The sequence below is a fragment of the Anopheles funestus genome, chromosome X (genome assembly GCF_943734845.2).
Source record: "Anopheles funestus chromosome X, idAnoFuneDA-416_04, whole genome shotgun sequence".
NCBI classification, from domain to species: domain Eukaryota; kingdom Metazoa; phylum Arthropoda; class Insecta; order Diptera; family Culicidae; genus Anopheles; species Anopheles funestus.
The window spans coordinates 12711107-12723090 of record NC_064597.1 but is presented as its reverse complement, the minus strand read 5'-3'; the positions used below and the strand labels follow the sequence as shown (position 1 = coordinate 12723090).

The window sequence follows — 11984 nt, the reverse complement described above, 5'->3', positions numbered from 1 at the left end:
CTGTAATTCGGATACGCAGCGCATGTTAGTGGCAGCTGTTCACATGTGCTGAGGAAGAGTATGGAGTTTATAGTAGGAATGGCGGGTTGAAAGGATGAAGGGATGGAGGGGTATTTTGCCGGACCTGTTACTTCCGCGTGGTGCTCATGTCGCTTCCTAACATTTGCAAAACCCTTTGCGCCTTCACCTGTTTATTTAAAGTGTGTAAAAAAAAATACAAAGATAGGAAAAGGCATTGCCCCGTACTTAGGGGCAGGGTTCGGGTTTTAGGTTGCTGCCAAAAATTTAGTTTTCCTTTTGGGTTGCTTTTTTTTTGGGTGTGTGCGTGTAACCATACGTGTGCTGTCGGTTTGCAGCGGACCTGTCCGTAGCAGAACAGGGCAGACATAATATATTGTCATATCTTGCAGGAAATCAAAGTGCCTCGTCGTGTGGTCCAGAAGTCTTTTTGGGCACAACAACAAAAAAACTGGAGTACCCTAGGTTAAGCAAAGCAGACCCCGAAATACGGGAAACATTTTAGAACGAAATTGTGTGCTTTGGTTAGCATGGCAAAAAACGCATTTCCAGATGGTCTGATCTTTTGCGGGTGAAGTTTGTGGGGGAGGATGTCTTCAAGAATGTCTTCATGCGCTCCACATCCAAAGACATGCAAATCAGCCCGTGATGATTTCCCATTGAATGTTGCAATCTGGTACAACATAAGCTCTTGGGAGACCATGTTTTACAGGACACAATTGAGCTGATTGATCTTCAGCTACAAACATCCCGCACGGCCACAATTTACGGTGACTCGTCCAGACTCGTGCGCTCGGTGCAGATATTTTTCACCTTCATGGTGTACGTACCGGACCGGTAGACGGACGGTATGTAAATTAATTAGAAAACCCAACCAAACAAAACATACGACCGGTCCGAAATGGTGGTAAAGTGCGGCAGACTGTAGAGGGTACTTCTTGCGGGTATCTTGAGGTATCTCTTCCCCAAAAAACCGTCAGATACGGTACTGCATCGGTGGTCACCGTTTCCTTCCATACCTGTTGCAAAAGCCCACCACCGTCTGGGACGCGCTGCGATGGCGAGTCTCCTGCACAAAGCACCAAGACGTAACTGCAGATATTCCCGTCCATTCCGACACACCCCTCTCACCTGTCTCACCTTAGGAAAGTAAAAAAAAAAATGCCACACCACTGCTGCGAAACGGGGGCAATAATTGAAACGTGCATGTTTCATGAACCAACCTAAAAGTGACCATCATCGTCTCGAGTAAGGTTGGCGTCGGTACGGAGACGATGATGGAACTCCCAAACCCGGACCGTTCCTGCATTCCTCCCGTTACGGGGATCGCTATAATTCATGAAGCGATCAAATTATTATAAACGCGGAAACAAAATGAATGCAAACACACACACACATACGGCTCGTTGCTTCGCATCACGTCACTGGTGCAGGGTGGTGTGAAAATGAGCACGATACGATGCACCTCATTTTCCACGATTGCCTTTTCGAATGGGCAAGAATCAGGGAAAACGTAGATCGAGGGTAGCGTGCGTGTATGAGCCGTCGTCACGGTCGTTTGAGTGAAAAAATAAAGAACTGACTGAAATGAAGGTAAGTTTTGCGGGAGGCTAATACGATGGCTAGGATCAGAGCGTCATGAGACCGCAATGTTGAGTGACCTCGGTCGGGACAAAGCGAATACCAACTTTACCTTGCTCCTTTTGAATGCGATTCCAAATTGCTGTCACAGATAAAAGTGTTCAAGTTTTCTTTTTCAACAACGGTACCGTGGACCGGTAATAGTACGAAGGGAAGCTAGGAGTTTCAGATTGGTATTAGATTGGCGACATACGCAAAACACCATCCTTCATGGTATGAAGACCATAAAGAGGATACTGCGAGGAATTAGGGAACAAGTAAGAATTCTACAACATCTGTCGATACTGTACAGACGATGGGCAACAACTAGTGTGAAGAATTCAGCTCTCCGTTTATTCTACAGAAAGTTTCGGAAGTTCTTATTTCATTACTATTCTCATAGACAGAAGACGAGCAGCGAAGATGAGCACTTATTGAGAATAATATTAAGAATTCAATGTCGTCTAAGTTCTCTCAATATAAGTACTTCGCGATCTACCCTTTAAATTAAATATTTTACTTGGGAAGGGTTTAGACGATGTTGAGTCGTCACGGGAATTTTCGATTGTTGTAGAAAGTGAAGATATGCAATGTCAATGACACGCCATGATCTCTCAATAACCTTCAAGGATTCCAAATTAAATATTGGCTAGAATTAGGGCTTTATCATATTGAGAGCTTCTCATATTATTGATCTATTATTGATTCCTTAGCTATTAGCGGTACAGTACTATGAATCAAAATAGTTAACAAATCTCCTAAATCAGTAAATAAGATTAGAGAGTTCTAAAAGAAAACCAACCGAAATAAGTGCTTGAAGTAAGAATAGTCGGCAGGGAAGAAACTGGAAAAAAATACATAGAGACACCTACAAAACACACAAACACAGACTTCATTTGACTGAAACAACCAGCAAAAAGATCCTTTAAAAAAAACACACACACACACACAATGTGGCTGACAATATCAAACCATTTGGCGCAAAGAGCAGCTAAACAGAAGAGATAAAAAAAGGAACGGAGAAGGAAGCGTTCTAAAATTGTTTTAAAAAAACACTCCCCACTCCACCATGGTTCCAAGCGCTCCAACGCAATCCACCGGGGCGGTGTGTGCGGGGTGAGCCAAATACCGTACCCATTCCTAGGTAATGTTTCGTTTTTTCGGCAAGTTGGGATTCTTTTAGTTTTTCCGTTTTCGATGGTGTTGGGGTTGTGCAACTTCGGAACGGACGACCGTTGTTTTTGTTTTTTTGTTTCAGAGACGCCGAGAATCAATAATTTCGTCTGGTCGTTGTCCTTTGGCCGCGGGTTGGCAGGCCAAGAGTCCCGGAAAGTCTTGACAGGAGCTACAAACAAACAAACCAAAAAAAAAAAGAAATAATCACACGAACACACAGGTTGAAGTTGTGTGTTGCGGAACGCGTCGAGTTTTTACATGATGCTACTAAAGGATGGAATTTACCTGTTCAGTGGAGTTACTAAAAACATTCCATTTCAGTAAGGATTGATTTAATTCATACCATTGGCTTTTCAATTTCGAGCGGCTGTATTGAGTGATGATGTGTTCATCTGGAAGATGGTCTATACACACGTCGCTTCATGAATAAGAGACATCGAACTAAACATAGCTCATCCTTATAATGATGGTGACACAGCCAAAAGTGAAAACAAGCGATGATAAGCAAACGGTTTATACAACTCCAATCCATTGCCCCAAACAATGGTGGACGATGGGTTTGTTTGGCAGGTATGAAGAAAGGTTACAAATCACAGTGACTAGTGCATACGCATTGTTCCTAAGCGATACAGAGGGAATGAGGTTTAACGTTGTTGGCTTATTTTTTCCTTCTTCAAAATGATTAGCGGTCAATTACGTCATCGGGGAACAGTCGTACCTGGCAACACCGAACGTACCGATACCGGAAGTCACAGAAAGAGACTGAAAACTCTGAACGATAGGATTGATACGATTATGATTGGTTTTGATTTTACTGCACAACTGGATCACACATCGGTAGTACTAATGTTATCGTGGGTTTTTGGGGAAAGAAATGTGAATACCCATCGCCGTGTGTTAGAAGGAGGAATTTCCCAAAGTGAAACTAGTTGCATCAGGCAAAAATTCCTCGCTGAAGAATAGGAACCTCCATGAACCTTGAAAAGTATAACAACAACAAACAAATGTCCGTAACGTCCCCGTTGCTATATGAGTCAAGGTCGTCACAACAGTGACAATTATAAAAACTTCCAACAAGAACACGCCAACTGGGCACCGGTGAGGACAAACCTGGCATGTCATCCACTATTAACTACTCTGAGAAGCGTTGCGCTGAAAACGGGGGAAAGACGTAAGAAATAAATTCGTGTTGTGTTGAGCAGTGAGCCTAGCAGAACAGCGCATCAGGTTGAAGTGGAAACATAACGCGGAGCGACACCGAAGTTATCGGAATTGCTTTGATTGAGCCGAGTAATGATAATACCTAGAGAGAGAGAGAGATAGAGATAGAGAGAGAGAGAGAGAGAGAGAGAGAGAAAGAAAATAAACAGCCTACTGAGAAAGAGTTTCCGTTCTCAGTACTACACACCACCCATTAACCTCTTCACCACTTGTTGGACCTAGTAGACATCTTTCATGTGAAAGAGTACCCTTAAAAATCATAGAATTGATTAAGCAAACTGGATGGATTAAATATCGCAAAGCATACGCCTAGCCGTTCACCGTTGCGGTTAAACGTTGAACGTTATTAGCGATTAATTTTCTCATGTCAGGTACACTATAACTTCTCCGCCGAAGTCGTGCCAGTAAACAAACGGGACCTCCACAATATCTTCGACTTTAATGGCCGATATTCATGCAAAACTTCATGCTAGATGAAAACAGGCCTAAAAGTCATTAAACGCAAATAAACCTACCCCACATGGAACTCGCCCTCTGGAGAGTTCCATTAATGATGTATTTAGTAGAAGCTATTGCGAGACGGTAAAGACAGAAAGGAACAGGATACTAACGTGAACCTTCTGCTTCAAAACTAAGTCCGCCTTAGATTCTCGGCGAAGGTCAATCATACTTCAAGAAGTTCCGTTGTTTGATGATATTTTTGTATCTATTTTTGTTTGCTACAGCACAAGACATTGACAAAGAATGATGGAGTCAACAGCCGGTGCTAGGGTGATGGCGTTGGGTGTACAGAGAAAATTGAGGAAGGCCTGGAATACTTCCACAAACAATTTATTGCCACTGCTGAAAGCATGCGGAGCCAAACGGGAATTGGGCCTTAAATTCCCCATCTCGACCAACTCCCCTTTGCCAGAAGTCAGCGTTAGCGTCTTGAACGAAGCCCTGTTCACGAATCTACTAACCCTTCAGCTGCACCACTCGCCAGGATCCCAACATCGCGGTGTGTCTACAATCAAAGGCAAACCCGTTCGGAAGCCACGATGTTTGGTTACGATTATTATCATCAAGTTCGTTATTATTTTTATTGGTATTGTTACTACACAGCACCGCCATTGTCATTAGTTGTGGCATCCGTAGTCGCGTTACTATTATTAGTTTCTCTCCTTCCCCTAAACCCTACACCTTCCATCCCGGCCCTCCCTTTTGCGCTGGGTTTTGTTCAATAGGATCACAAATTTCCGTGCCCTTCACGCGTGTTGATTATGAATTGCCCGTTCGGTAACTTGCGGCTTTGAAAACCTTGGAACTCTTGCCTAAGGCAAAGCTCAAGGTAATGGTGGATTCCTAGCATTTTTACTTCTTTTTATATTGGGTCAGGAACATAGTAGCGAACCACAAAATTTGTGAAGAGGATGAAACGCCGAGTTAAAGGCATGATGGGACGGTTTTCCGACAGTCATCAGAAACCAGAAGCGGTGCGATTCAGACTTTTTCCGTGGCGTCTGTCGGTCAGGTTAGGTAGGTTAGTTCATTGCTTCCGCTCATCTGAAGCAGTTCACAAGGTAGCAATTATTTGGCATAAACGAGCCTGCAGCCGAGTTAGCGTGTGTCCACCAGTGTTGGTTAGTGAGTGAGCAGCTGTACACAGTGATAGGATATCGAGCAGCGGATGGCGATGCTAAAAGGCGAAGATAGTCCACCGCGACCACCTGCCATCGTGTCGTACGCGTTCGAGAAGGAACTGATCAACAGGCAGAACCGTTACATCCGACTGTACGATAGCTTTCTGCCGAACCTGAAGCGTGTACCGATAGCGATCAAGTTTTGGTCCAAGTACGACTCAACTGCAGCCGGACGTAGCGGGTTACCCAACTTTGACCATTACTGTGCTCTGGTGGAGAAGACAATTGCAGAAGGACCACGGGATCGCTTCCCGGAACCGATCACCGAGAGCCAATGGTAGTGTTCTAGCTATCTTATGTGATATAGCAGGTATAGCAGATGCAAATTCTTCTCCTCATCCTCAGCTACGGTTGGTACTTTGAACCTTTCTACCGGTATGAAGGACGCGACATTCACTTGCTGTATCATCCGAAGAAACGCTCGCCGATCACGCTGGTCGGTGAGAAGATCAATGCCGACCGCATCACGCAGCGACCCCGTTTCACCGGTGTACCCTTCAAACTGACATCTTAAACGTCAATCAACGCGTAGTATCGCCTCTTCTATCTTCCATTTACCTAAGTTCTTTCTTCACACATTCCAACCATGTGCGTCCTGTTAGTGGGTTAGTATGGGTTAAAAATCCCTTTTTTGCTTTATTAGTTTCCCAAACTGTGAGTGTAAATTGTGCAATTGTGTAAGTAGTAAATAAATTAATAATTAACGGAAACACACACACACACACACGAGAGCGCGAGCATACATACACACAAATAAAAGTCTAGAGTGATTCGATTCCATTTTGTTCTGGGTTACCGTTGGCTACCGTAGTCGTTTCATCCGTCGATCTCACCACAGTACTTGGTGGAGTCGTGAATGGTGCCTCGTCGGGTAGATCAACTTTTTCGTTCTTCTTCACATTCGCACTATCGGCAGTAGTCTCAGTGAACGGTGGTGGTGGTGGCGCTAGTGGTCCTACGTAGCTGAGGAACACCGGCAGTAGTATTAAGCCGTGTGCCGCTCCAACCAACACGATGCACAGATACATGCGGAAGTAGAAGATCTGGAAGATCTGTGATTTGGCGAAGGCGAGTACGATGATGCCGGCAAACTTGGTAAGTGTGATGCCGGAGAATACCGAGCTACCCGTGCGGACCATCGCTTCGGCCGATCGCTCCATTCGGGTTCCATGCGCAAGTCGATACGTGCGCACTATATGTGAAATGAACTCCACACCAATACCGACACTCTGCAGTTGAGAGAGAATTAAAATTTAGTTACAAACACCACTAAACGGTAGCGGGTCGACTCGTTCCATCTTACCATGACAAGGTTCACCAGCGAGATGGCATTAAGTGTTATGTTCCACAACCACATCAGACCCATCATGTTGAGTACGATCAGGAACACCATCAGAATCACAACCAGTGCCGACAGTATGTCTAGTCCGGTCACTAGGAACGTTACCACAAAGACTGCCGCTAGTGATAGCCCGAGCGATTGCATTGCATCGGACCAGATCGTAAGGTACTGTTCGTAGAACACGTAAAACACACTGTACGGGAAGATCTCCACATCGGCATTACGCTCGTCCAACATCTGCTGGATGTCGTCTGCGATGAGACGGGCCTGCTCGAGTGCCGTGTAGAACTGACGCGATGTAACTGCCGTCGTATGGTAACTCATGAAGTAGGAATCCTTTACATTTAGTCGACCGTTCTCATCCAGCACATAGTTGAGTGCGCGTGAGTACGCTGCCCGACCTGCTTTGGCACAATTTTCGTCCGGCAGATCGGAAAGGAAAAATTCCAGATAGCGCTCAAACTGTGCTACCGTCGGGCGGATACCGGTTTCGTCGTACTCTTCTGGACACGAAGGACACAAGAATCCCACTGATAAAGACAAAAGTCGAGCGAAGCCATTTGCTGTATAGTAGTTGCTTTTGGTATATTCGCAATAAAGTTCGCATACTTACAATTACTAGCACAAAACGAACCATCGGAGGGATTATATCGGCAGCAGGACTGAATCGCTAGCCAGTCAATGTAGTCATCCAGCCAAGAGGAGGAAGGTCTTGCAATGTGCGTACTACAACAGCAAAAAAAGCCCAAATCCATTAGAGTGAATATATGCCAACAGATGCGTCCTACAAATCAAAAGTGCTTACGTTTCCGGATATAGTGAGGCTTGGTAGAGTTTCGTCTGGATGGAATCATCATTGCACAGGATACCGCCACACACCAAATTCTGATGCTGCACGTTGGTGTAGTTTAGCCCCGGTTTGAGCACAAAATATACTGGCGGACCCATCCAGAATAGATCAGCCATGAAGCGGAAATATTTGACCACGTGCGAATCTTCCGCCATGGACAGCTCCTGATCCAGTCCGGGTTCGATACTAGGCACAACCATTAAGGACAGTGAACCCCACACGAGAAACACAGCCAGCACTAGCAGACGCACCTTGGATTGTAGCAAAAACGGTACGTAGAATCGCTCAACAACACGCTCCAACCATCCAGGACCGTCCGGTTGGACGGGTTTGTCCGGGTTCTTTGTCGCCCGTACACAGCACAACAGATCCAGCCGACCCCGCTCGACACGCTTTTCGTCCAACGCCATCAGCGCAACGAATGCTGAAATCTGTAGCAAAAAGTCCACCAGCAAGGCAACTGTCGCGTACCAAGCGAACGTGTTGACAGCTGGCATCGGCGAAAGGGCCCCGATAGCGAAACAGCAACACTCGCTTGCAGACGTCAGCAGTATTGAGGGACCTATCTGGCCGAGGGCTTCGCCGATGGCACATGCCGTTTCCGGCGTACGTTCACGGTCGATCCGATTGAACGCATGCACCAGCATGAAGATGTTATCCACACCGACTGCCAACACCAGGAAAGGGATCACCTCGATCGTGAGCATTGTGGTAGCGAGCTCCAGATATCCGAAAAAGCCCAAACTGCAGGCAACGGACGCGAGTACCACTACGATGCCACCGATCGCCAGCACAATGCGCGAACCGTGCAGAAACTCACGAAAGCCCCGAATCTTTCCCAGCGAGAAGGTAATGTACACAAACATTACCACGTAGCTGATGATGACGGTGTACATCTCCGCCTCGGACATTTCGTCTATACCATCCTCGATGGAACGTTCGGCCGAGTAAGCGACTTCCATCATCGGATGCTCGAAGTCACGCATAAAGTCCACGAACCGTTGCTCCCATTCCAGTGCCGGTCCCAGATCGTCCTTGTTCGCCTTGTTCTCCACCAGGAACGTTAGCACAACGCCGGTGGCGAGACGAAAGTCTGGATTCGCACCGGGTGCTGGTGGTGGGAATCCACCAACAGCCACACCCGGTTCGATTGGGCCTCCGTACGTGCCGAAACAGGACGGCAGATATGCGTTGCGTGTGCATCCATTTATCTTGTCCAGGTAGTTCACGGTGTAGCCGTTTAGGTCCGTACCGGTACGATTGAACTCTGCCAGATTATTCTTGAAGTAACCGAACACACTCTGCACGGTACACTCCGACAGTACCGTTTGTGCACCGACCGCCGTCATTGGTGCGTAGCAGATTTTCTCCAAACCACGACCCTCCTCCTGGCCAAGGTTTTCAATCATGCCTTGCAGCTTGAACACCTCCAACAAGAACTCCCTATCGTACGCAGGCCCAAACGTCTGATTACCTTCCGCTGTTGGATGTATAAACTGCAAAAGAAGATAGCGAATAGTGAACTCACCGCACTAATGGTTACGTTCACAGCATCTATCACTTACGAAATCCTGACGCTTCGGTTTGATAAAAATCTGCTCTGTGCGGTAGAAGGGTGAAAAGCGTGAATCGAAGTAATCCTTCTCCTGGCGCGACCGACTGTCTGGTGCCGCCCACAGCTCCACCGGATCGGTCGTTATTATCAGATACTGTATACCGAATGCAAGACCTCCGATAATCCACGAGCAGATGGCCAATATCAACACCGGATTGCGGGCACAAACTGTGGAAAATGGAAAAACCCAACACTGACGCTTATCCTGTCTTTAAGATGTTGATTGATGGGCAAAGACTTACAAGTTCCCCAGCGTGTAAATAGCCGCCCGAGGACACGGTTGACGGACGGGAATCCTCCAAAGATGGCAGGCAAATCTGGCATCGAACGTCGCGTGTGCCCTTTACCACCGAACACCAGTGATAGTGTGATGCAAACCAATCCAATACCACCGATCACAACCGCGACGGTAAACGTGACACCGTTCAAGTCACCCACCATAAAGCCGGGATCCTTCGGCTGTGGTGGTTCACTGGTTGGACAACTTTCGTCACAGTCAACACAGGAGCAAGCGTACGACCCATCGTACGCTTCGTTACAGTGTTTGACCGGTTGGTTGAAGCGCTTCTCCGGGTCCTCCTCGTACAGGTAGTTTATCTCGAACGGTACGAACTCGTTGTCGGCCGCACCCATGTACTGGAACCAACGTTCCGCCGTACAGCCGGCCGCTTCCCAGAACCCGCAACCGACGTCCATCGCGTACTTGCCACTGGACGGTAGTACGATACCCTTGCAAGAGTCGTACGTTTCCTGGACATACTGCCGATCGATGCGGTAGTCGACCCGGTCAACGTACGCACCCGCCGGTTCAGTGTAGGCGGTCAGAAACCGGCTCTGCTCCGGATGACAAGCTAAGCTGCAGATACTGTACAGCATGTTCGTGAGACAGGTCGAGCAGCGGCTGAACAGTCCCTCCGCCTGCTGGAAGTTCTTGTCCATCTCTATCACCTGACTCACCGCACAGCACACCGGTGTATCGTCGGATGGAAACATCCATCCACATCGGCGGTGCATAATCTCTATCCCGACCGGTTCCGTCAGTGGTTTTGGTGCCATCGTTACCGGACAGTTCTGGGCGTGTATGCCAACCTGTGCACACACATCATGCATCACGCAGTGATACTCCTCCTGTCCCAGGCACGGTACCACTAACGCTACCAGCAGTAACAGTCCTACCGTCACACGAAAACCGTACATTCCTAAAACACCCATTGTTGCACCTCACACACTAATTTCACTAATAAGCTCATCCACTTCATGTACACTCGAAAAACACTTGGCACACACTGGTGCCGTCAACCGTACAGTGGACCACCTGCCGACGAGATCTATACTGCTCGAATGCTGCTTGAAGAGGTTTAAAGTGAGGGACCTATTGATCGAGGACTATTGTTGGCGTTTGGTTGGGCTCTGTAACGTGGCACCGGTCCCGACAGTGCTCCGGAGTATACTGGACGCGTTGGTACCGGTCACAGTAGGAGTATAGGTTCCTACTGCTGTTCTCATCCCGTATCAAACAACGAACGGACCATCTGTTTGATTTCGCTCGAATTGACCAATTTAATCGATTCGTCACGAGATACCGAAGTATCAAGCAAAATATGTCTGATAAGATTGAGACGCGCGCTTGGTGAAAAGCAACAAATGGTGATTATAGACCCTCCAGATCTATTCAGGTGTTCACACCGCTAGCAAACAGGTGTCGATGGCTGCATGCTACTTGACTACTGCCTACTACTTCAGATTTCTCTTGCTATATCTTCGGCTTTTTCCTCATTCCAATCGAGCGATGACGCTTCGCAATAGACAAGTGTCATTGAGGTCTATCGTTTGGCACATATTTCATGGTACCTACCGAAAACGGGCTAATCAGCTTCGGTGAGGACTTTGACACTAAGCCCGTATATAAAAATATACACAAAGGCACTGAATGAACGTACTGGAACTGATGCAGAAAAATGGCCCATTATCGAATGGAATTGAGCAATTGCAAAGCGATAAACAACTCATTAGGCCAGTGACTGGAGTAATACTGGATTACCGATTGTCTTGTTGAATGCACAACTACTCCCTTTCGAGAAGTCATCGAAATCGTGCGATGTATAAAACTGCACCAACACCTACACTACGGGGCGGAGTCTTACAGGCATTTTGTTAATAGAAGAAATTTTATTTTTTACCAAAATTACCGATTCTTCGCTACTGTTCTCAGTTCCCTCAATCGCTAGATTTTCGATAGCATTTCGTTCATATTGCTCCACCGCACCGGATGCGGCTTCATCATCCATACCCGTTATGTGAAAGCAATCACAATCGATCAACACAATAAAGCACACAGCTCCAGTGCCCTCGAGAGACGTCATAAATAAGCGATAAAGTGGACATTATCGTGGTGCACGCATCTTATCGTCCCCGTGACAACTGGATCAATGGCCGGAGGTAATCGACGGATCAACTTGA

The 11984-nt window shown here is 46.9% G+C and overlaps 2 protein-coding genes across 2 annotated transcripts; one reads left to right on the top strand and one right to left on the bottom strand.

Moving 5' to 3' along the window:
- The first annotated feature begins 4666 nt into the window (after positions 1–4666).
- On the top strand, positions 4667–6476 carry LOC125769989 (uncharacterized). The gene is made up of 2 exons (XM_049439117.1): positions 4667–5994; positions 6063–6476. Exons 1-2 carry the CDS (start codon positions 5705–5707, stop codon positions 6229–6231), a joined length of 459 nt encoding a protein of 152 aa, XP_049295074.1. The 5' UTR covers positions 4667–5704; the 3' UTR covers positions 6232–6476.
- On the bottom strand, positions 6316–11647 carry LOC125769947 (NPC intracellular cholesterol transporter 1 homolog 1b). The gene is made up of 6 exons (XM_049439036.1): positions 9767–11647; positions 9475–9692; positions 7865–9405; positions 7673–7785; positions 7021–7589; positions 6316–6946 (listed from the first exon to the last, which is right to left on the bottom strand). The coding sequence occupies exons 1-6, from the start codon at positions 10734–10736 to the stop codon at positions 6479–6481; spliced, it is 3879 nt and encodes a 1292-aa protein (XP_049294993.1). The 5' UTR covers positions 10737–11647; the 3' UTR covers positions 6316–6478.
- Between the last annotated feature and the right edge of the window lie 337 nt (positions 11648–11984).

What these genes read in the sequence shown, in the direction of transcription:
- LOC125769989 (XM_049439117.1), top strand. Translation starts at nt 5,705, where the DNA reads ATGGCGATGCTAAAAGGCGAAGATAGTCCACCGCGACCACCTGCCATC. An exon ending in CCGATCACCGAGAGCCAATG is followed by an intron (nt 5,995 to 6,062) that starts GTAGTGTTCTAG and finishes CCTCATCCTCAG; the next exon opens with CTACGGTTGGTACTTTGAAC.
- LOC125769947 (XM_049439036.1), bottom strand. Translation starts at nt 10,736, where the DNA reads ATGGGTGTTTTAGGAATGTACGGTTTTCGTGTGACGGTAGGACTGTTA. An exon ending in GCCTCACTATATCCGGAAAC is followed by an intron (nt 7,786 to 7,864) that starts GTAAGCACTTTT and finishes TTGCTGTTGTAG; the next exon opens with TACGCACATTGCAAGACCTT. An exon ending in TTCGTTTTGTGCTAGTAATT is followed by an intron (nt 7,590 to 7,672) that starts GTAAGTATGCGA and finishes TGTCTTTATCAG; the next exon opens with TGGGATTCTTGTGTCCTTCG.